Here is a 25,145-nt window from a genome sequence, read left to right on the forward strand (position 1 = left end):
GAATTATTTTCCGGTTTTGATCATCCCAGAATCTATACCCAAATTCGTCAGTCCCATACCCAATGAATGTACATTTAATCGACTTAGCATCCAGCTTAGTCCGATCATCGTTCAAAATATAGGCTGAACAACCAAACGTACGTAAGAAAGAAAGATCCACTTTCTTACCACTCCATACCTCTTCTGGTATCCTGTTGTTCAACGGGACAGAAGGCCCTCGATTGATCAAGAAAGCAGCCGTGTTGACTGCATCTGCCCAAAACATCTTTGGTAGTCCGCTCTTCAATCGCATGCATCTCGCACGCTCATTCAGTGTTCTGTTCATCCTCTCAGCAACGCCATTTTGCTGAGGTGTCCCCGGGATTGTTTTCTGCATTCGGATTCCATGGTCGGCGCAGTAATTCTTGATACCTTCACTGTTGTACTCGCCACCGTTATCCGATCTGAGACATTTCACTTGTAGACCTGTCTCATTTTCCACTAGTGCCCTCCATCTCCTGAATGTATCAAAGGCATCAGATTTTCTTTTTAAGAAATACACCCATACCTTTCTAGTGGAGTCATCGACGAATGTCATGTAGTACGTTGATCCACCAAGAGATGACACTGGTGCTGGCCCCCACAAATCGGTGTGAACAAGCTCCAACTTTTCTTTCCTCGGAGTTCTTCCTGTGGTCAAGAAGCTCACCCGCTTCTGCTTTCCGAACACGCAGTGTTCACAATGACCCACCTCCACCGATTTTAACTCGGGCAACCGTCCTTTCGACTTCAGCACGTTCATTCCTTTCTCGCTCATGTGGCCCAAGCGATTGTGCCACAGGTTAGCCTGCGATACAGTTCCTGCAAAGGGGATGTTTGAACTGGATCCTCCCGCCATGTAGAGCGTTCCCGACTTTAGTCCTCGAGCCAAAGTCATTGCTCCCCGACTGATCTTCCACTTCGCGTCTCCAAACGTCGTGTGGAATCCATCACTATCCAGCTGTCCGACTGAGATCAAGTTCCTTTTCAGTCCTGGTATGTGTCTCACATCATGTAGGGTCCAGCATGACCCATTCGTTGATTTGATCCGCACATCTCCCTTTCCTACAATCTTGAGGGGTTTGTTATCTGCAAGATAAACTAAGCCAAAATCACCTGAGGTGTATGGCTCCATGATGTCTTTGTTGCTGCATGAGTGGAATGAGGCCCCTGAATCCACAACCCAATCATCGGAAGAACTGCTCACACTCAACAAGAGTGCATCCGTGATCTCCTCCGTCGCGGCATTCGCTGTTCGGCCCTCCTTTTCCTTCTTTGGCGCCCGACATTCGCTTTTCATGTGTCCGGGCTTCTCGCAGTTCCAGCACACCATCTCCTTCTTGCCCTTGTTCTTCCCCCTGGACCTTGACCTTGACCTTCCACGGTATTTACCCCGTGTGTCAGGTCTCCCTCTGGACTCTGTATGTAGCGCAGAGCCAGATGATCCACCCGTTTGCTTTCTACGGGTTTCCTCGTTCAACATCATGTCTCTGATGTTGTCGAACTTCATCTTCTCCTTCCCAGACGAAGTGCTCACTGAAGTAACAACCACATCCCAACTGTCAGGTAAAGATGAAAGCAAAATTAACGCTTTTACCTCATCGTCAAACACGATATCCACAGACGCCAGCTGTGTCGTGAGTTGGTTGAAGTCATTGAGGTGATCGGCCACCGACTTCCTCTCCTCCATCTGCAACCTGAATAGTTTTTTCATCAGCATAACCTTGTTCATTGCTGAGGGTTTCTCGTACATATCGGCAAGAGTCTGTAGAACTTCCTTCGTGCTCTTTGCTCCCTTCACATGATAGGCGACATTCCGAGAGAGCGACAGGATTATTGCGCTCATCGCCTTTCGATCGAGCACCTTCCATTCTTCATCACTCGTCTTCTCGGACTTCTCTGCAAGTGGTTCGTACAGGTCCTTCCCGTACAGGTAGGCCTCCATCTGCATACGCCAAAACCCAAAGTCGGAACCATTGAACCGTTCGACTGGAAACTTTCCCTCCATCTTAACTCCTTGAACCAGGCTCTTGATACCAGTTGTTAGGAAATGGATCGGGTTAAGATGGATAACAGGTGGAATATGAAGGCAGTAAAAGACACACGAATTTGTTAACCCAGTTTGGATATAAATCCTACGTCTGGGGGCGATACTAAGCCAGGAGAAAACACTCAAAGAGGAGGAAAATTGAGGAGTACAACACACACACACTTGTATGCAAGTCTTCACCACACGTGAAAAACAACACTCACCCTCGTCTCCACTCTTTCTTTTCTCTCTACTCTATTCTACTTTGCTCTATTAAAACAATGCTAATAAGAGTAGTATATATAGCCATGACTTATCCTTTTTCCAACTCAACTTGGGATTTCTAAGTTGAATGAGGTTATCCTTCTCCAACTCAACTTTGAATCGGGTTATCCTTCTCCAACTCAACTTGGGAATTCTAAGTTGAATCAGGTTATCCTTTTCTTCTTCAAATCAATCTTCACAACTTAACACGGCCTACAACTATCAATCTATCAAGTTTAGGTTGAACTTGTCTTGCTTATTAAAAAAATAATATAATTTAAATTCACATTAACTTGTTTAAAAAATATTTTCTTCAACATCCCATTTTTAATCCCTTTCCACTAGTTACAACCATACCGTTCTCACTTAGTCAAGAAAAGAAGTTTGTTATTTTGTAATTTTCTCAAACCAAGTTATGATCGGATCGAGCCAAGTTTTTGATTTCGCTACTGTCAATAAGCAGTGTAATAAAGATTGATCCTACACTGGCAGGTGCAGTATCATATATTTTTTGAGATCCTTTGACTTCATTTTACATATTTATTTATAGGTAAATAAAGAGAGAAAATGGAGAAAGCTTACCAGAATCGCAAGGATCCAATAGCGATTTCTACCCAACAAAAAAAAAAAAAAAAAAAATCAATAATTTACATGAGGAAGAAAAGAGAAAACATAAAGGAATAGGTATTTTGAGATTGAAAAGAGAGGGAGAAGACTATAACTGTTGAAAGTAAGTATCTGGTAATTAGTTTTACTCAAAGGGTGTGTTCGTTTTAAGGGATAACTTGAACTAATATTAAGTCAATAATTTTAACCAACAGACATATTTAAGTTGTAGAAAATATTTTAGTTTTTTAAATTTATAATTAAATTGTATATATAAATTATAGTTCAATTAAATAAACTAGACAAAAATGTTTATTTAAAACCCTAAAAGACATATATTAGCTTATACTAAAGACAAAATTTTATTCCCAAAAATTGAGTCAACTAAATAAACCAAATAAAAGAATAAAGAGTTAGAAACCAAATTCCATATAATGTAAAATTATGTTAACGCCTTCTGATATTATAACTAATTACACTAACGCCCTCTACTTTCTGTAAGTTATAGTTAAACTCTTTGAGAGGGTATTACTGTAATGTACCTTTTGAGAGGGCGCTAGTGTAATGTATTTTAGGGAGTGTTTGTATATAAATTCATTACTAAATAGGAGTATAATTATAAATATAATTACAATATTTAGAGATTTATTTGTAATTTTTGCAAAATGGACAATAGAGTGTCTTTATTTGTGTAATTAAATCTAATATTTGGGGATGTTAATGTAATTTAAACTTTTCCATATATGAAAAAATGGGATGATGAGATGATGAATTGCATATTTGGATGGACTCACCAGCCCAGAGGAGTGAGTCTTGTGTTGCATATTGGCGCATGTCCGTTGTCAATCTCCGACTGATCAATGCTATGGCAATCAATCTTGAAAGGCAAACTAATCAACTTGCTGTCGCTGGAATAGAAATCAATCCGCCCCTTAACCCCCACGGTGATCACCAACACATGCGTCTTGGACTTGTCCTTGAGCTCCTGCCCCGTCGCCTCGTCCACCTCCGCCCTCTTGACCGCCGACCTGACATAGACGTCCGAGGTCGTGTGAGGTGGCTGGCGCATGTCATTGAGGTCGATGCTGTCAAAGGTGAACCCTGCAGACATCATTGTGGCCGTCATGCCACTGTAGGCGAGCTCCATTTTACCGCTCCCATTGGTCACGTTGAGCTTGACCTCGAAGTTGGCTGACAGCAGCGTCTCCTGGTTCTTGTCCTCGATGTCAAGCTTGTTGACATCGAGCCGTTGGAGGCGAACTTCCGGCAGGTTCGATTGGAGGAAGGCAAAGACTATGCCTGCAAAGAGGAGGATAAGGAGGATGATGGTGCCGATGATCAACGCAACCCAGGCGCAGCACGAGGAGCAAATGGAGCTACAGCCGCATTTGCGCCGGCCGTGTTACGAGTCGAAATCATCTTGGCTGGCGGTCACGCGGCGGCTGACGCTCTTTGGCAGCCGGTTTCTTGTTGCTGAGCCCGCCATTTCAAGAGAACATGAAAAGGCCTGAATCGGATTCTACCTTTGGAAAGAAGAGGGGAAATGTGATTTTCGAAGCTGTCATATGCCTCCACAGCATTTCTGTTTAGGCTTCTGAAATTCAGGAGAACCGGAAATTTGTTGTCTGGTCTAAAATTCTGGGGCTGCCCGCAATTGCCTGAAATTCTATCTCAGCCCTACACGGGACTACAGAATCAGACAATGTTCAGTTCACAACTCAAACACAAGATTTACTAAAATGAGACATCCCCAAGAATCCAGTACGTAGTTGATATCTCTGAAAATCTCAAAATAGAACAAAACAATGTATCTGGCAAGAATTTTTCATATCTGGCAAGAGTAGTACAGTACAACATGAGTGCAGTCCTATAAGACTCAATGACTGACAAATTCACACTTCACTGCAAATGCAAGAACTTGAATCAGATCAATTTCTCAGGACCTGAACATGAAAAAAGTCAAAAATTTAAAAGTGTGAAGCATTCTTTTCTAAAATATTGATCAAGGGGTTTGCACATTTGAGTCCTTGGATTTATTTTCGTCCGAGGATGGTCGGTTCTCCGAGTCAGATTGCCGCACCTCTTCGATCATTCTAACTACTTCGTCTATGCTGGGCCGCATGTCGGGCACCTTGGCGACACAGGCCATGGCGATTTGCAGCATCTGCACCATTTCTTCTTCAATATTTTGGAATCTCATTAGCTCGACATCGAAAACCTCAGCCGTCCACTCCTCGCGGACGACTGACTGGACCCATCTGGGGAGATCAACGATGTCCTCGCGGCTTGGAGATTGTATTGGTTGTTTTCCAGTGAGCATCTCGAGTAGGATTACTCCGAAGCTGTACACATCAGATTTGTGAGTGTGTTTTCGAGTTTCCATCACTTCTGGAGCACGGTAGCCAGCATGACGAGATGAAGTGGAGGGATGGTTCATGAGTGGCGCTAAGCCGAAGTCAGAGACACAGCCATCAAGATCTTGGTTCAGGAGGACATTTGAGGATTTGATGTTTCCATGTGTAAATTTTGCACCACCGATGGAGTGCAAATGAGCAATGCCTCTTGCTGCTCCGAGGGACATTTTGACTCTTGACTCCCAGTCGAGCGGAGCTCTTCCAGTAGTCTTGTTTCCTGTTTCAGTTGAAATAGCATGAAAAAAGTTTATTGAAACAACTTACTAAGAGGTAATTGGATGAGCACATAAGCTTTTCAAAACATATTGTAAGAGGGTATTCCGTAAGTTTTTCCAATAAGAAACTTATAAGATCCAAGAAAGTAAGATTATGAGCTTACAACCTCCTTTTTATAAGCTCAAAAAACATCTTATAAAACATATGAACTTATAAGATCTTACAGATGAGCTTAGCCAAACACCCTCTAAAATTGATCTAGCAAGATTTAAATATGATTTAAAATGGTGGTCATTCAAAATGATCAATTTGCATAAAACTAACAAAATTCGTGCCATTTTCTCCAAAATATGATGGCCATGTAGAAGAGGATGTTCTTAAGAAGTTAAGAAATATTTACAATATTTAAGTTTTACATTAAACAACAAAGTGCTGCTTCACTCCGTGTTCACTTACAATCATCTTAAATAGCTTCTCTAATTGCTTTAGATACTTTTAATTTTTATTTTCAGTACTCATGTTTCAATGAGAATAATGTATAGTGTTATTGACCAAGAAATATAGGAAAAGTAGCTGGATGCTAAAAACATCCTTTTTTCAGTCGAAAAAAGGTCGATATCTAGAAATTTCATTAAAATTAAGAAAAGTCTTCAAGATTAATAAAGATGTCCAAGCAAAGGAGATCAAGGCTGTTGTGAAAGGGAACTGGAGAGAGAGAGAGAGAGAGAGTTGATACCATGCAACAGACTGGCCAAGCTGCCATTTGGATAGTAATCATAAACCAGGAGCTTTTCATCCTTGGAGTAATAATATGCACGTAAAGGCACAATATTTGGATGCTGTCCGACTCGACCAATTATTTCCATTTGCTGCTCGAAGTCTCTCTTCCCCACAATTACCTCTTTCAACCGTTTCACCACCACTGTAGTCGACTCTTCCAAGACTGCTTTGTATGCAGTCCCAAAACTACCTTTTCCTAGCACTTCTGCTGAGGCCCTCAACAAATCCTCTAGATCAAAGTTGTAAGAACAACCTTCGAAGAAAACTAACTTGTTCTTCTCAGGTTCTTGCACCCCACTGCCAAACTCCTCGCTCGGTTTCTCAGCCCTCCCAATACCAGAAGATTTAACCTTCGGCTCTGTACCAGCATCATTCTGCTTTTTCTTAAAGCAGCACAAAAATAAAACTAGAGCTACAAGAAATAGAAGTGCGGCACCTCCTACGGCAATGGCAATTATAGCTCCCAGTGGAAGTTTCTTCGAGGAGCGTTGCCTACGAGGGCCTTCTGAAGGTGGAAACATGGAACTGGGGGAAGGAGAAGGAGGAAGAGCATGGAAACAAGGATTCAAAGGTAGCCCGCATAAAGAGTTTCCAACAAATGAAGAATTGGGGAACTTCTGTAGAGAAGACGGGATAGTGCCATTGAGATGATTGTAGCTTAGGTTGAGCCGTCTGAGCCGTGGTAGGCCCAGATCAGGAATGGGTCCAGAAAGTGAATTGTTCTGAAGGCTAAGTGCCGTTAGTCGAGTCAAATTCCGAATTGTTAGTGGAATGCTTCCAGTCAATGAATTAAATGAGAGATCCAAAACACTGAGTTGAGGGGAAATGGAAGTTGGAATATCACCAGAAAAGTTATTTTTTTGGAGGAAAAGGTAGTGGAGAGAAGGGAGTGAAAGGATATCAGACGGCAGATTACCACTGAGGCGATTTGACCGAAGGCTGAGAACCCTCAGGGCTTCCAACTTCCCCAGAGTGTTGTTGGGAATTGGACCCGTAAGTCCAACCCCTGGAAGCCGCAGACCAATGACATTTCGACCATCCACACTACAATTGATTCCGATCCATGTTGTGCAGATGGGGGAAGCAGGATTCCAGTTGAGCTTCCGACCATGGGGTACAGCAGCTGAAAAAGCCAGAAGGGCTTGCTTATCGGAGCTCAAGTCACCACAAGCCACAGGCAGAAGACAGACAATAACAAAGAGGGAAGACAGCTTTACATGTAAACCACAGTTTTGCATGAGAAAATCCACTGAAGCATAAGAGTAGGATAGATATCCCGGTTTTCCTGAGGCAAGGCAGCAAAGAAACATTAAAACGAATTAGCTTATTGAAAGGCAAATAAAGGCGTGAATTGAAATTAAAACAACATAAAACAAGAAGGAAGGACTAAAAAGTTGGCGGCAGTAAAATTCAAATTCTGAGCATTCACAAAAGGAGAACAAATAAAAGACAAACTTTGTTAAGTGAAGACAAAAATCAAGTCAAAGTACTAACATTTGTTGTCAATCCAGACGAGAATTGCATTGCAGCTCTTAAAGGAATAAATAATGGGAAAAGTCTCTCTATGAGAAAGTACACTTGTATTATGTCAATTGGAACTCAGGAACTTACATATGCCTAGCGGACATATAAATATAGTAGCTCCAGTTGACTTTGAGCATAGAAGTTTCTAACAAGTTTGAATTGTTTTCCAACTATATTACTTCAATTACCAAATCAGCTACAACTTCTCTTCCAGAAATGTGTCGAGACATATGCCAAATCATGAGTACTTTTGACCAAAGGCATTAAGATTCCGTTTGCAGCTGATGGAACGAAATGGTCATCTTTGAGAAGTTCAAAACAACACTCTACAGAAACCTCTAGTTAGGAAGTTAATAAGTTTTAAATTTTGAGTTTCTGTAACAGCCAAGCAGGGTTCACTTTGTTTTTTCCCCAAAGCCAAGCCAGAAAAGGTCGAATTTCGGTGCCGTAATTTGAGCACACTCGACATCAAAAGCAAAGCACATTGTTGGCAGCTCCTCAAAGAAGTTTTAGAACAGCTGAAAAGGAAACAAAACTAAAAGAAAAAGTGTGTAAAGGCATAGACATGTCGCCTTTTCCAGTAACCTTTCGTAGCTAACTAGAGTAATCTAACAAGCTTATCTTGCAAGAAAGTGGATCATTGAGCTGCTGGTAGTGTGGCAAACAAAAGCAGACTTAATCATTAACAACATTTCAGCTGAAGAGTGAATTTCACAATCTCAAACAAAAAACAGGCAAAAAAATTCAATTCCCACCTTTCCCATCAATGACAGACTAAAATTCTCATCTCCACTTCAAGAAAACGAAACATACAGATGAAAAGCAGTTGTTTTGGCAACAATAAGAACTCTTGGTGTCATTATAGGTTGCTATGACATTTTCTCTTCCACCAAACAATTTTTTTATTTTAAAAAAGAAGGAAAAGTTATGAAAGTTGAACAAGAATCCTAGAAAATTTAGGATGAGAATCCTAGAGTAAAATGTGCTCTGGGGCAGTTTTGGAAGCTGTTAAACAACCCAAATTTACATTACCTTTGAAGTAATAACAACATCCCTGAGCTCAATGCCTAATATAAAAATTTGGGAAACCAACAAATGTTCAATCAAACTTCCACACTGTATTCAGTGGACCAAATGCAGTCAATAAATACACTGATTCTTTGTGCAGGAAGAAGTAATAAACTCAACCACCTCGGCAACAACTACAAACTCAGCTTACTCAGATCTGCTAGTAAACTTTCTTTCCTCTTCAGCCGAAATGGGGTTGGTCTAAACACGCACGCAAACACACACAAGCAAAGAAATAACTAAAGGGTCATGCCCAAGATTATTACCTCGAACCATGTCGAGGAGCCCAGAAAATTTCTTGACGCTTCAATGCAAATTCCAGGTTTTGGTGTGTGTGTGTGTGTTGTGGGGGGGGGGGGGGGGGGGGTGTGGGGGGGGGGGGTTAGAATATTATACTAATGAATAATTTTCTTGGCAAATTGATGTTGTAAACATGTCTGAAGAAATAAGTTATTTGTTGATGTTTATTTACTTTGCGGTGGAGGAATTTTTCGCTCAAAATAAGAAGGGGTGAATAGCAATTTATTCCCCTGTGATATTAAAAATGAGCACATTACCCCCCTATGAAAAAAATATAGCAATTTACCTCCCTATACTTTTTAAAATGAAGCAATTTACCTCCTTATATAGGGAGGTAGATTGCTTCATTTTAAAAATCATAGGGGGGGTGGGCGTAGGAGGGGGGGTGGGAGGATGAGCAAGAGTCAGTCACTGAAGTTGATTCGCTCAACCACTAAGACAGAGGGGTGGGGTGGGGGTGGGGGTGGGGTTTAGGCCTTTTGTAAGAATAGAGATGAAATAATGAGCCCACCCTTTATTTTAAAATTAAAATTGAAATACATTATGTGCCTCTATAATTTATATTTTTATTATAATAGTGGTGATCCCATACGATCTTTTTAAATATATAAAAATAAATTGTAGCGTAATATGAATAAAAAAAAAAGAAATTTGTTAATTCGAAACAAACGTATAATGAGACGAAAGAGAAAAAATAAATTATAATTATAAATTTATTAAAAATATTAAAATAACTATAATGACCATTTTTTAAAAAAATAAATGAATTAAAGTATAAATTTGAATATCTAAAAAGTGATACGGTAAAAGATTCTTTTTTATAATAATATAGACTTATTATAATAAATAAATACTAATAATGAACAAAAATTATAAATAAACTAACTTTAAAATGGATAATTAGAAAATTAATTATTCAAAAGATTATAATTATTTGTTAAAAAAATATAGATAAGAGACAATACATTTTACCAACAACAATGGTCATTATAGGGGTCTTTTTTAATTCAGTGAATAATAAGAAGATAAAATGAATAGCTTAATAAAACTGTTAACATATTTAAATTATAAATTAGTACGGGTATAAAATTATTGGCAAAAATAATTTTTAAAAAAAAGGTTATTTTATATATATATATATATATATATTAAAGACATTTAAATCAAGAAGCATTTTATCAATCAAAAATTAATATTTTAAGACCATCACATCTAATAAACAGTATCGACCCATAAAAATAGGTATAGTATACACATATCATTATATACTTCAAGTACTTGAAGTATAAATGATCGGTAGGTAGGATCACTCCATACTACAATAATTCTCACAAACTTCAAAATTGCCCAAATTTTATTTATTTATTTTTTTATAAAATTATAAGTACACCCTCTGTTCAAAAGAAAATTTTATAATTACATCCTTTAAGCTAATTACATTGATACCCTTTTCAGGGGTTTATTTATAATTTTATAAATAACATATAGGTTTTTTTGTGTAATTTATTTAATTTTGAAGGATGTTGATATAAAATTGTAGTTACTTGTTCAGGTCATGATAAAATTCCAATTAACACCAATAACAATTTAAATGAAAAGGAGTTAGGACCATTTTTTAGTCAAATTTATAAATCCCCATCATAAAAAGAAATGGGGCCTTCATTTAAAAGGAGAGAGGGAAAGGATGGCAACATTCAACTTTTTATATTATGCGGGCTGTTGTACCATACTCCATTCGTGTATTTAAATTTATATAAAAAATATTTGCTTATTTTTATGTGATTTTTTTTTTTGAGTAATTGTAAACTAAAGTTATGTGTAATTTTAATTAATTTATATAAAAATTTAAAAAAAAATAATTTATTAGAAAAATATACACTTGTAAATTGGATTTTAATTTAAGGGAGCAAATTTTATAATTTAATTATTTCAATATTTATTTAGTTTTGAAATTTGAAATTCGTAATTCTAAATTCATCGATCCAAATATAGCGTTATATAATTTTATAAAAACACGCTCTCACTTGCAAAAGGGACATATAAGTCAATTGACTTGACCCTTCACCATATAATAATTCTATATTAAAGGAATAACAATAAACATTCATACAAATATTCAGAATTAAACTTAGATAGGGAACTATATTTATGGAAATAAATCTTTATTTTAAATTAAGTTTATAAACAAATAAAAATAAAATAAAGTACAATAAAATTATAATAAAGTTATCTATATTCTTCTTCCTAATTTCAAATTTTAAGTTAAACTCAACATCATATTTCATAATTGTTTATTTTCAAAACTATAATTCCCTATTCCAAATAGGTTTTATTAAGGGGTGTTTGGTAGGACCAAAATAAAAAAGAACAATTGCATTTCTTATTGGATTATAAATTTTGACCTTTTTTCTTTATATGCCTCAATTTTTAATTCAATTTGTGACCATATAGATGTGCACCACCAGATATTGGGAAACAGGTGGCATCATTAAAATTTTTAATTACTTATTTTGGGAAAAGGGAAAAAATAAGTTAGGTCTTTTGATTTTGTGGACTCAATTAGATCCGCACAGGATAATATTTGTAAATATATTTTATTTGTTTAATTTTTAACATAGTAATATCTTACTAAATATTTATAAAGAAATAACTTTATTTTTTAAAATAATTAATTGACTTTTACAAATTAAGCCCATCATGTCCTGATCGGATCTAAGCAGTGGGGCAGGTTTCCGATCCAATTAAAATTAAACGGTACGTAGATTTTGAGTTTGGACCGTCCAATCAATCCAGTTGCCATTTCTAAATATTGTTCAACTCGTGGCAAGGTTGCCATGACTCGTACATGGCAATTAGACTAATATTTTTCTCATTGTGATGTTGCAATCGAGGCATAACGTTTGAATTACTATTTAAATTTTCTTTTTTTTAAAAAAAAGGGGTTGAAGTAAATCATTGGGGTCACCTATAATGTTTTGCACAAACAAATGCATCTGGTCCAACATATTATTCTGACACACGACACACCAACTTTGGATAATAATTAAGGCAAGTTTGAAAATTTTTAGGGAAACCAGAAAGAACAGTACCAATCACGATGTGACACGTGTGTATCATGTGTACATTTTATCACCTACCTATGTATGAATGAGAGTGTGAATTTATGAGTCAAATATGATTATTTTACTTTACTGTATATAAGAAGAGAAGTGGTGGCAGCATTTACTACTCACTACTCTCAAGAATTGTTGCACCAAAATTAGTCGTTGGGCATTTAATGACAATAGATTGTGATCTAAGTTCCATAAATACTAGCCATCATAACATATTCGATTAGATATGTATATATATATATATATATAATTAAATAAAAATAAAAAAAGAAATAAATAATTGAACGGGTTTTATATTGATTTTGAACGTACATGAGTAAAAAATCATTAATATAATTTAATTAATTAAATAAATAGTTATTCATAAAAGAAAGAATTATAAGTAAGGGCATACTAGTCTATCGATATTTTATTTACCAAAAATAGTTTTTCTGAGGTTTTAGAGCCGTAATAGTATAGATTTAGAATTTAATTTGTCAAGATTTTTAAGAATTTTTTAGCATCGAATTCGCATCTAAAATATGAGACTATATTAGTTCGGACATGTCGGACCAGCTCCATAATTTTAATATATTAATATTGTATTTTTTAAATGAATAACAATACCATAATTTTGAAAATAGATTGTGTTTAGGTGTAGAATTAATTCTAAACCATTATCCATTTATTATATATGTAAATACTAAGATGTTAATGATAATTAATAAATAAATAAAAGAATCATAATATATGTTTGATGATAATTGTAATTAAATTATTTACTAAGTATGTAAACTTTCCATTTTCTTATTAAATGAATTCTTTTCTAATAATAAGTGTCCTTATTTCCTTTTGATTATGACATAGTACCCACTAAAATTGACTTCATGTATTTTGCTTGTGCAACATTCTTAATTAACATTCAATAACTCATAGGGTATCACTATAATTTCAATTAATCAACAAAAAAATAAAAATATTATTTATAAATAGATAATAAATTATTACTAATATTATTATATCAAAAATACATTTTTGGATCTTAACCCTGCAAAGAAGAATAAGGGGCTACCACAAGGTAACAAAGAAATAAAACCAGAGAAGGTCAATATCCAAACCACCAAAACCAGACATTAGGGATTAATACAAAGAAAAGCACACAACACAACACAAAGATAAGATTAATAATCATAATAAAGTGATAAATTTAATATTATCATTAGTTGTATATATTTAATTTTATTTTGTTACAATAATAAGTTTTATGCTTTTAATAGTCAATACTATTTTATAAAAAGTTCTTAGGGTTAATGCTAACGTAGGCAACAAAAAATTATATAATTTTTTTTATTTTGCCCCTCATTTAATAATTTTATGTATATTTATATACTTATAAAAGGATAAATATAATATATATATATATATATTAGTGACACTTCTAAAACTACCATTTAATATTTATTATTAATATTATCTTTTATTGGAATAAATGTCGATTTGTGTCTAAGATTGGAGTTTGGAGGTAAGAGAGAAGTTAAGCTCTCACGACATATCTTGTTGAGGTATATATAAATGCGCGATATTATGCAAAAAAAAATATGTAAAAGGTAAGAGATAATTACTTCATTTTCTCTCTATGTTTGGCGTAATTGTATATAAATTTCTTGTAATTTAAAAATTAAATTTAGTATCTCTTACGATTGTTTTTGTCTATACAAATAGACTCCTCAATTAGTTCAATTTCACTAATTTATTGATATTGGCAGAAAAGATTGAATGGAAGTTTCTAGCTATTTAACCCTCATTAATTTATTACTGACACATTGTAGGTTAAACAAATAATAATTTTTTGATCAAAATTATTCTTATACATCTTCACATAGTAATGCGTGTAAGGAGGTATATCTTCACCCTTACAAAGTATTTTGTGTACAAAAATTCGTTTGACCTAAAATACATCGGTAATGAATCAATCGAGGTTGTAAATATGAATTTTCATATAATTTTTTTGTTAATATCAGCAAACCTAACGAATTTTAGATAACGGGGAAATTTATTAATTAGACGGAATCAAATATTAAGAGTATTACATGTAATTTCTCAAACTACAAAACTTTTATGTGCAATTACCTCAAATTTCAGGAAAGGATTCAGCGGGGTAGATATCATGTCCAAAGGAGAATAAAGTAGGTACCACAAACAAACAAAGAAGTACAATCGGTGAAGCTCAACGTGCAACTGATACCATGCATACCAAAAGCAACTATCCATCAGCAATGAAGACAAAGACCAACCGACAACATAACACAACACAAGACCACTATCTTACAGCAAACATCAGGTGACTTGTAACTATCAAACCCTCTTAATAAACTTATCCATAATCTCTTTCTATTGCAAATGAGACATGCAAATGCCCACAACATCCACACCCAAAATTTATTTAGTTTCCTACTTTTGATTTGAACAATTATGCCTCCAAACGTTTGTTGACTCAGTTGTTCAATTACATAATTATAGCTTTGATTTCCTTTCCCAGTGTAAGAGTTGCGTAAAAGTAAATAAAAAATATAACTTTTAGTTATTCACATAGACAAGCGTCTCATATGAGCTGTAAATGAGAAAATGATGACTTACGAACTCCAAAACCTCTGTAAAGCGTCTTTTTTAAAACAAAACTGTGACACTTATATAAAAATTGAGAGACCCACGCAATGGGGCACCAATTGAATTTCGAACCACGTTCATTATGTCATTTGTGGTGGGAATGAGGTCATGCTTATTTAAGTAATCTTGATGCAACATTTTTGGATATATATATATATATATATATATATATATATTAAAAAGAATAGAGTGCAGAGTTAAGAATATGTGAAAAATGTATTAGAAATTATTGTCTTGGCGGTATATAAATATATACACAAGTGTAGGAATGATTGTTGGAGGAATTAATATTAATGTCTTCCCAACAAACCCTAAATTGTCTAGAAGTGGTCTGAAGAATCATTAAGACCCCATTTGATAACAACATTTCCTCTAATATTTCTGCAACTTCTTTCCCATTCTATATTACAAACTTGCAAACAATGGGGTTTTCTGTTTCAAATTTTATAATACTTTATTATATTCAATAGGATCAAATACAATTTGCACTCATAATCTATGCATTTTATCTCATTTACACTCCTAAAGTGTGAAAGATAACAAAAACACCCCACACAAAATAATTTGGTATTGATAGGACAAAAATGCCCTTTCTTTCTTACCCATATACATTTTATTTTACTTCCTAAAATATGTTTTATTAAAATATCTCCCTCAAATTATTTTTAAATTTAAAATTTTAGTTACATTTTATTTTAAAAATTTAAGTTATGGAACACAAAATATTTACAACTCAATATATGCAAATATATTTTGTACAATAAATAAATTGTGTTAAAAAATACATATAAATATGTGTCAATGCATAATGTATATAATATTATAGAAAATGTATATTACATAACTTATAAATTTTTATGCAATTATATATCCACATAATATAGATATATCATATCATTACTTCAAAAAACATAGAGTATTATATTAATTATATTATAGATATTTGATAATTTACCGTATATATATATGTTCGATGTAATATTTTAAATATGCATTAATAATTTATTTCTAAAAAACTTTATATAACAACACAAGCAAAATTTATGTAAATCTTTAACTAGTTATATAAAAGAATATAAGAAGTGTAAATTTATAGTGTTTATGCATATTCCATACTCAGTATAAAAATCATAAATTTTGGTGATGTTAATTTTAATAAAAATTTTATAATAATTCATATTATATTTAGGAGAATTATTGTAATAGAGATATTTTAAGAGTGGAATAGCAAGGGCAATTTCATCATAAAAAATTAATGTATGTCATAAGGAACTATTTTGTTACGTATTATAATTTAAGAGTGTAAATACACTATATTCATAATTTAGGAGTGCAAAATGTATTTGACCCCATTTAATACATATACATATTGTATATAACTTTTTTTAAATAGATAATGACATAATATGTATATAATATTATTGAAATAGAATTCAGAATAGAAAGATAGATCCCCTTCCTTTCGAGCGGACAAATGCTTTTGATGATGCTGAATGCTGATGTACTAACATTAGGTGACTTTGGATTTTAGCTGAAAGATTAGGACATGCATTTTCCATTCAGTAAGATAAAAATCATGATGAAGGCATTTTGTTTGTTTCAGAGGGTTTTTTTTTTCATTTTCCCCTTAACGATTTTATTTATTTTGTTTCTATAAGTGGACTTTTTGAACATTTAGAATATGGGAGAGGGGAAAGAGAGAGTTTGGGCAGAATAATGGGACTAGTAAGAAGTACGATTAATATTTTGTTGTCATAAATATATATATAGGTTGAGCATCACTTTCTAACCTCCTTCTTCAACATGTTTGTAATGAATGTGTTGTTCTACTTCATGTGCTGTCATAATTGAGTCCTGTGAACTCAACTCAACTGGCTGCTTTCTTGGTTTGGTTGCTCACACCACCAGACTTTCTCATCTTTCATATAATTACAACCAAGCATATAGCAATAAGGAGAAAATTCAGGAACACAATGCATATCCATTTCGGAGAACATCTCAATTTCACATTTTTTAAATCTCTTATTCGTATTTATAAGAAATTTGTGCAAGAATTTCAAATCTATTTGGCTAACCATTTTTTAGCATTTCAAAAGAATTTAAGAACACTGTTTATCCTAACTAGGCTTAAAATCTAAAAGATTTAACAACTGAATTGGAATCTGTTGATTTATTTTTACAAACAAAATAAGCTATTTCAACTATGGAATTTAATCCATCAGTCCAAATGCACTCTGAAAATTCGGATTCTAGCACATCAATTAAATTCCAAAGTCTGAGAGAAAGATCTTGACATAATGTTTGAACTAACTAATTTAAAGGTAGAAATTTCACATCACTCATAAACAATCATTTCTGTTGGTTTCAACAACTTCATATTACAATGGATTCCGAAATTTGCAACACAGACAATACATGTGAAGTATAAATGAATTTGAAATCTTTTAATATGAACTCATTTAATTTTTTTTTTTTATATTATTCCCTTAAAATTTAAACATTTCAATCCAAATATAACATGAGAGAAGAAAAAAGTTTTGAAAATGATAATGGAGATGCATAGAGAGATAAATAAATAATATGCATTAGCAAAACCAAGTTGGTGCCAATAAACCGATACCGATTGACGTAATTTTTTACCCACCACGGGGCAAACAAAAGCAAGTTTCAATACTTCAACAACTCATCTTATTTGAGACCAGTAAATATATCAAAAACATGTAATTTGAATGCATAGATCAACAGGAGACATGATACAAGCGACAATTGATCATATGCAAAGCAATAACGCCACATTCCCATAGATCGACCGAATTCATGTAAGCAACTACCATACACTTCAGAACAAACACCTCACTATATTGACAAAGACTTCAACAGCTAATTATGTCTATTTCCATTTTGGGGTATAATACAGCAAGAGAAGGGGTTGACGGTGCATGTATGTAAAATATTACCTTAACAACTTCTACATGTCACTTGTAGAATTCAAAGTCAGTGTCAGGCTTCTTTACATTAGATCTGTAACCCTTCTCGAAATCTTTGGGGAGTATTACATACCGATTCTTCCTCACTGCAAGCATGCCTGCTTCTTGGCATATAGCCGCAATCTGAAATGGTTCCCAAAATATTATATTAAGGCCAAGCAGAAGAAACTATTGGAGATTCACATCTATTATTATAAATAAACATGTTACTCAATATTCCTTGTAAACAAGGAGACCGAGGCAGATATAATAGTAACAACTTTGTCATTTGTACAAAAACATGTCTGTGCACTAGAATCAGAACACTGGTCCAACTAGAATTACTAACCTCAGCAGCACTGATTTTATCAGGGCGGGATACATAGTCCTCCAAGTCCACCTCATCACTTAAGTTCATTTTGGCAGTGCAAACCTGCACATGAGAACTACTTAAGTTATTTAATCAACCAAGCTATCAAAGAAAACCATCCTACATAGAGACATAGAATCTGCTTTCATCTAAATGCATAGTAACAGCTCTCATTGCATGCATGTTTTTCCTCCATTTTTCCACCGGAGAATGTCCATTACTCTCATTTTTTCCCCAGTTCTCTTGTGTCCTTTTACAGGTGGAAGATGGTATGGAACTTGAATACTGAAAAAGATCTAGCAAAAAGCGGGAGTATAGATATAAGCTTTCAAACTTAACCTGAAAGACAAGCCTCTTTTGTCGTCTATCTGGCAAAGGGAACTCAATTTTACGATCAAGTCTTCCTGGACGAAGAAGTGCAGGATCCAATGTGTCGGCCCGATTTGTTGCCATGATAACCTTGACATTAACTGTTTGGTCAAATCCATCCATCTGTAAAGGACAAACCACATAGGCTAAAGTTCAATGAGTACCGGCTGACACAAGAATAGTTTGGATGGACATACTTTTTAAGCGAAGCAAATAATGGGAAAACTAAAATCAATTCGGCAAAGTAGGCTGACATTTACAAAAGAATAAAATTTGAAGTTTTTATGCTTTACTGCTAGCATTTTGTTGCATCTGAGTCTCAAATTCCACCTGATTCAACAACTCCATGAGAATTCTCTGGACCTCTCTATCAGCTCCTGTTTGAGCGTCAAACCTTGCAGTAGCAATTGCATCTACTTCATCAATGAAAATTATTGCAGGTGCATTTTCTTTAGCAAGACGAAAAACATCACGAACCATTCGCGGACCCTGCATAGATTATTAAGCTCAAGTTTAGCTAAAACAATGAAACAAGTTTAAGAGTTCTATCAATTTTAAGGACATGAAACAGCTACAAAATCTCATCGCCAAATACCTTCCCTTTGAACAACTCAGTGGCACACAGATATCAGAAAATGTAATCATAGCATGGAAACTTATTGGCTACAGATTCATTTGCTATCTCACAAGTAAGATGATCAGCTCAGGAATTTTAAGGAAGGACAATATCGGGTCACATGAAACATTCAGTCAAAAACTAATGACTTGCAGACAGCATCTAAAACAAGTTTAGGGCAAAAAGGAAATTTCAGAGTTGCATTTTCTGATGTACGTAGACAGTGATGCATACACATATAATCAACAGGTGCTACAGCATACCTCACCCAGATACTTCTGAACAAATTCAGAGCCTACAACTCTGATGAAGGCTGCAGTGGTGTGATGAGCAACAGCCTTTGCAAGCATGGTTTTCCCAGTGCCGGGCGGACCATAGAGCAACACACCACGAGGCGGATCAATGCCAATCTGCTGGTACAACTCATGGTGAGTTAAAGGTAACTCCACAGCTTCACGTATTTCTTGCTTTTGAGTGTCATATCCACCAATATCCTGATAGAATCACCAAAGAGAAATCATCCATCGCTCAACATGGACCCAAATCAACATGCCGCCCCCCAGTGTACATAATCACCTGATATTGATAAAATAAATCCCCTGGAATTCTTGATGTAGGTCATTACAGGATGGAACAGGTAAAGAACTAAGTGGAACTCACTGGGATAAGGTAGTTGTACTAGATTATTTGCGGTAGCCTACTACATGGATACGCTTCCATGAAAATCTATCAAGAATGTGGGCTTAAGGGCATGGCGAAGACAACTAAAAAGGCCAGCAAACACCCAGGCACTTCTGTTGATTATGGTTGAGATAAAGGAAAGAAGAGGATGATGAAGCACAGGGGAAAAAAAAAGCATATCATGATACATCCATGCTAATTTTCCCATGCATAAAGTAGCCCAATCGCCTTGAACAAGTATCATCTCAATACTCACTAGTACAGGATAGCCCCCCAAACTACAATCCAGCACTACATCAGTATAAATTATTATTTGGTGGGCAGGACTCTCTGAATATAAAAAAACTACTATATATTCAACAATCGCCACTAATACAGTGAACCCAGAGTTTCAAAGGTGCGTTCACAAGCTCACCTAGGAACAAGATAAGTTCTTAATGGGCCTACACAGTAAAATTACAGGAAGAATCAAAACCCAGACCCAACGATAACATGGAGTGAGATTATTATCAGTAATGAAATAAACCTTAAAAACCCTTATTCAAAAAATCCCCAAACAAAAAAATAATAAACAAACTTACATTGTAGGTAACGTCAGGCTTCTCGGACTGGCTGAGGAGCGAAATGCTGGAGTCGGCCTCGGGCGGAAGCACGTCGACCAGGGCATTGGAATGTCGGTGCAGCGCGACGGAGGCAGAGGGCTTAAGGAGCTCGCGGTTTATAGTGCTGAGGATCCGAACGTAGTAATTCGAGCCGGTAGTCGACCCAACTATCGCGTTGTTCTGATCGATCATCTCCATGAACTGGCCGATGACGAGTGGCACCGACTGAATCCTCTTCACCTCCTCCTGCGCCCGAAGCAGCTCGCGGCGGAGGTTCTTCAGCTCGTCCTTAACGTATTCCTCTTGTATTTCGATGAATTCAAGCTGCCGCTGCAGCGACTTGAGACGAGAGTAGAGGTCCTCGTCCAGGTCTGCGGCGGAGGAGGAGGGGTCAGAGTCGGGCTTCCAACGGCTAGGCGGCGGGTCCTTTGCGGAAGGTTTCGGGTGGAGAACCACAGCGCTGGCCATTGACGGTGAGACGGTGGGTATGCGATTGTGCCGTAGGAGAGAGGTGGGGTTTTGGTTTTGAAGGAAAACCGCCTTGTTATTTATCTTTTTTCTTTATTTTTTTTCTGGATATTTGAAAATTCGAATATATTTTTATTGAAATTTTACATAATAACTAAACATTTTTGAAAAAAATTAGCAAATATTAGAAATTGAGTTTAGTCGGATTGTGAATGTGTTCATAAAATATAAAAAAGCAAAAAAATAATTTAAAAACACAGTATTTACATTGTATTCGGAGAATTCTCTTACAACACATTTTCTGTTCTATTTAATATATAAATATTGCACATATAAAAATTATGTCGTCTATTTTATTTAAAATGAATTTAAACACATGGCTTACTTATATAACTTAAAAGAAACAAAAATACAGTATAATTTAAGATAATAATAATTAAAAAAAGAAAAATTCGAAGTTTAGGTCTCATCAACAAAGACGGAAAGAATTTATAAAGAAAAATTCTTATTCGAGTCAAATTTAGTCAGATTAAAATTAATTATACAATAAATATGTAACACATTTATCATGCGATTAATGTGCAATTCAAAAAGACGATCAATCATATAATAAATATGATCCACTTACTATACAATTGATTTTGTTGGACCAGACTAAATATGAATAAGAATTTTCGGGTAAAGGAAGTTAGAAACAAAAGCAGAAAGACATGATCCACACTCCAAGAAGCAATAGTATATATAATAAGCTGTTTGAATGTTAGCCCAGAAACAGTTTATCAGCTCCATAAAACAAACAGAAGCAATCAAACTCTTTACACAACTTCAGCACACCAAGAGAACAAAAAAATCACAATGGCACCAAAAAAATAAAAATAAAAATAAAAAATTTAATTCCTTAAGAGATGGAAAACCTCCTCCTTCTAGGCTTGGTCAAATCCACCATTCCATCGTCGATATTCGACGTATCCTTCGATCCATGCTTAAACGGATTCAATTTCCCCAGAGTCTTGGACACGGACGAGAAGAACGTAGGTTTTTTAGCACTCCCTTTAGACGTGGTCCCCTGGGATTTCTGAATATCTTGTATGTACATTTTCATCTTTAGTAGCTCGGTTCTAAGAGCTTCGTTTTCCTTGACGAGGGACGTGTCGGCTTGCAGCTGGTTTCTTGTCGTTAGGGCATCGGGCGTCTTGTGATCGTCCGCTCCACTCCTTAACTTGAGTTGATCATAGTATAGGGCGTGGAGGACTATTTGCACCGGGAGGCGTTTGTTCTGTGAAGCATGGACCCTGGCCTCGTACGATAGCTTGAGTGGATCCATTACGCTGCATACCTTCTCACGCTCGATTTCGTCTAGATTTGGATGTGCCTGAATCACCATATACAACAGTAAGTTTGTAGCAAAAAGGCTACTCAAGTCCTTCACAAAGTCTAAACTCTAAACATATTCAATTCATAAATTTGTCAGAACAACATAAACATCTTCAAACAGCAGAAAAAACTAAGGCGTGCTACTGAAAAATACAGGATCAGGGAATTGCAAAGTAGACTAACCTTCAAGTAGATATCGATAGCACGGTAAAGATCGTCGTCGACCTTCCGAGCTGTCTTTGGCACCAAATTTGCGATCCCGTTAAACTTTGAGATACTCAGCTCTCCGTAAGTAGCAATCTCCCCAAGATATGCATCTACAGTCTTGGCAACCCTCAACATACCTGTGGAACAGACTTCTCTAAAATCACCAGCATTGAAAACGGCAACGTTCTTCTCTTTCTCAACGAATCCCGATATGATCCTCCTCACACTCTCAAGATCGAAAAGTCTCTCACCGTCATAGGTGAAAGACAGGACGAGAAGATCGTCGACGGTCACATGTTCCAGAATCATGGATATCCTCTTCTCTAGCTCATTCTTGCACCTAGTGTCTGCCCTCAAGAAAATTGCTGTTCTTAGGAGACAACACAAGAAATTGATGGGGAAAGCTGATTTTTCCAAGGGCAATAAAGCCACTATAGATTCAAGAAGTTCCCGTTGTCGGGCTCTGAGGTCAGTGTCCATGGAATCTGTCGATCTAGTGCCGTTTCCAGAGTGGTCACGCACTAGATCACGGAGTGATCTCTCGGTGTATGTGATGATAGCACTAGCTAGAGTGAGGCCCTTTGCGCCTCTCGACCGCATTGATGCAATGATCTTTGCGAAGAAGGTTATGTCCAAGATCGTTAGCTCCTCGGTCCACCAATTTGGAGGCGAACGGCTTGGAAAGTTAGCCTCGACGCAAGCCTAACCAAGTAGCAACAATCGATAAACTTAATGCACTTCCTTGTGACATGCTAGATACATAAAACAAGTTCACAACTGTTTGATGTTTTCGTACTCGAATCTTCCCTTACGAAACCAATAATAACTAAATCGCTGTTTAGGTGACCAAATAAACTTTTGAAAACATCTTATAAGATATTTAAGAATTTATAAAATATCAAAAATATTTCATGACCTTTTTAAGAAACAAGAACCAAAAAGAAAATGTTAGGACCTTATTAACTAAAGCCTAATATCTTATAACATATACGAGATTATAAGATGTTTTAAATAAATTTAGTCAAAAAAGATCTTAGTACTAAATAACTTCCTTTAAAGAAAATATACCTTGGCACTTGCAATTTCAACACATCTTTGGACAATCTTGAGGTCCTCAGCCATGGGAAGAAGATCTTCACAAGATTTCAGCACAACGAGGGCGCCGGACAGGCTGGTTAAGGCAACTTGGGACAAGAAATCCTCAGTCCTCCCAGCAAGATTGTTGTCACAATACTTATCAGTCATCTGCAGATACTCAGCAGCACACCGGAGGGCTGCGACGTTGTGAACCGTGATCTCAAAGTTGACACCATAGCAGAATTTCGCAGCCTTTTCAAAGATCTCAGGCCCTCCAGGAATGTCTGAGAGGTCTATTCTTGTTAAATCAGCTTCTTTTGAATCAAGAATCAGTTTCCTTATATGGTTGCTCTTTGCCACAAGCATGAACTGCCACAGCCCACATGCCCACAACTCCCAATTTCAGTTCAAGAAATTCAACACAACAAACTTCATTTCTCACAACCAAAATTTTCCATTAGATCTCACAACGAAAACTTGTTCATTCTCAGCTTCTTAAACCAATTTTACTCATAAAAGTTCATCGCAACAATTAACCCAGAAATCATAAGACAACATGTTCAATTTTCCTGCATCAAAATAGGCTTTGTTTGTCTTCATTTTTTACTGTCTTAAAGACAGCATGACACAGTTCGATGCGTTTTAACTTATCTTTATCTATTCTACAGCGATACCAACACCAAATCAAATAATTGATCTTTCTCTCAATCTACCAGAAACAAAGAAAGACACCTTAAAAATATAAACCAAATAAAGCCTTATTTCACAACATGGAATGCATACCTTGTGAAGGGAAAAGTTGGCTTCTCCAACTTCAACAATGACATCAGTTGGAATTTCTTGAGAGAAAACCCTGAAATAAAAATCAAGAAGACAAAAGATAAACAAGAAGCTAAGATCACACAATGGGGACTACATATTTGAAAGAATCAAGCAAAGATTACCACTGCCCTGTTCTCTCCATTGCAAGAGAGAGTCTATTGGCCATTTCTTGGGAGCTTAGCTTCAAGAAAGAGAATAGGGATTTCAAGACAACTAATAGAGCTTCAATAGGTTATATATTTAGCTTGATTGCTCTGCTAAGTTGCTTTTTCCATGCATACTCACCTTTTCTCTTCTATTTTGAAAAAAAAAAAAAAATCAGTCTCTTTTGGCTTTTAGGAGACATGATTCTTATCCATGCAAACCAATTATCAGTACCCTTTTTGGGTTATTTTAAAATTAAAAAAAGAAGTGTAATTTCAACTTCAATCGCAATCAAAGGTCTAGATATATTATCGGATCATAAAATATTAATATAAGTACTTATATATTATTCATCAGCATAATTTTTATATTAATATATGCATAATTATTTAATCAAAAATAATTTATTTTTCACCAATCGAGCCATTACGTATGGACACTATTAAATTTTTAACTATGAAAAACTTTTGA

General features: G+C 35.5%; 4 protein-coding genes across 5 annotated transcripts in view; all 4 read right to left on the reverse strand.

Annotated features, from left to right (window-relative positions):
* LOC110012584 overlaps positions 1 to 4,319 on the reverse strand; it is a gene marked incomplete at its 5' end in the record, with an annotated part of 7,325 nt that extends 3,006 nt beyond the window's left edge. The window contains 2 exons of the mRNA XM_020696780.1: positions 2,894 to 2,921; positions 3,712 to 4,319. Of these exons, the coding sequence (XP_020552439.1) occupies position 2,921; positions 3,712 to 4,319 (609 nt within the window). The remainder of the gene's footprint in view (positions 1 to 2,893; positions 2,922 to 3,711) is intronic.
* Positions 4,726 to 9,301, reverse strand: LOC105170472 (probable inactive receptor kinase At5g58300). Of its 2 annotated transcripts, none has more exons than XM_011091235.2 (3): positions 9,186 to 9,301; positions 6,284 to 7,612; positions 4,726 to 5,548 (listed from the first exon to the last, which is right to left on the reverse strand). In XM_011091235.2, exons 1-3 carry the CDS (start codon positions 9,193 to 9,195, stop codon positions 4,920 to 4,922), a joined length of 1,968 nt encoding a protein of 655 aa, XP_011089537.1. In that variant the 5' UTR covers positions 9,196 to 9,301; the 3' UTR covers positions 4,726 to 4,919. The 2 variants fall into 2 exon arrangements, with proteins under 2 accessions (XP_011089537.1, XP_020552534.1); XM_020696875.1 differs by lacking the exon at positions 9,186 to 9,301 and adding an exon at positions 7,939 to 8,733.
* On the reverse strand, positions 17,681 to 21,161 carry LOC105170473 (26S protease regulatory subunit 6B homolog). Its single transcript, XM_011091238.2, has 6 exons — positions 20,562 to 21,161; positions 19,563 to 19,793; positions 19,014 to 19,172; positions 18,654 to 18,806; positions 18,294 to 18,377; positions 17,681 to 18,088 (listed from the first exon to the last, which is right to left on the reverse strand). Exons 1-6 carry the CDS (start codon positions 21,048 to 21,050, stop codon positions 17,954 to 17,956), a joined length of 1,251 nt encoding a protein of 416 aa, XP_011089540.1. The 5' UTR covers positions 21,051 to 21,161; the 3' UTR covers positions 17,681 to 17,953.
* LOC105170474 (root phototropism protein 2-like) lies at positions 21,762 to 24,811 on the reverse strand. The gene is made up of 5 exons (XM_011091241.2): positions 24,653 to 24,811; positions 24,492 to 24,561; positions 23,700 to 24,077; positions 22,608 to 23,333; positions 21,762 to 22,422 (listed from the first exon to the last, which is right to left on the reverse strand). Exons 1-5 carry the CDS (start codon positions 24,694 to 24,696, stop codon positions 21,949 to 21,951), a joined length of 1,692 nt encoding a protein of 563 aa, XP_011089543.1. The 5' UTR covers positions 24,697 to 24,811; the 3' UTR covers positions 21,762 to 21,948.

This window comes from Sesamum indicum, linkage group LG9, assembly GCF_000512975.1.
Source record: "Sesamum indicum cultivar Zhongzhi No. 13 linkage group LG9, S_indicum_v1.0, whole genome shotgun sequence".
NCBI lineage: Eukaryota > Viridiplantae > Streptophyta > Magnoliopsida > Lamiales > Pedaliaceae > Sesamum > Sesamum indicum.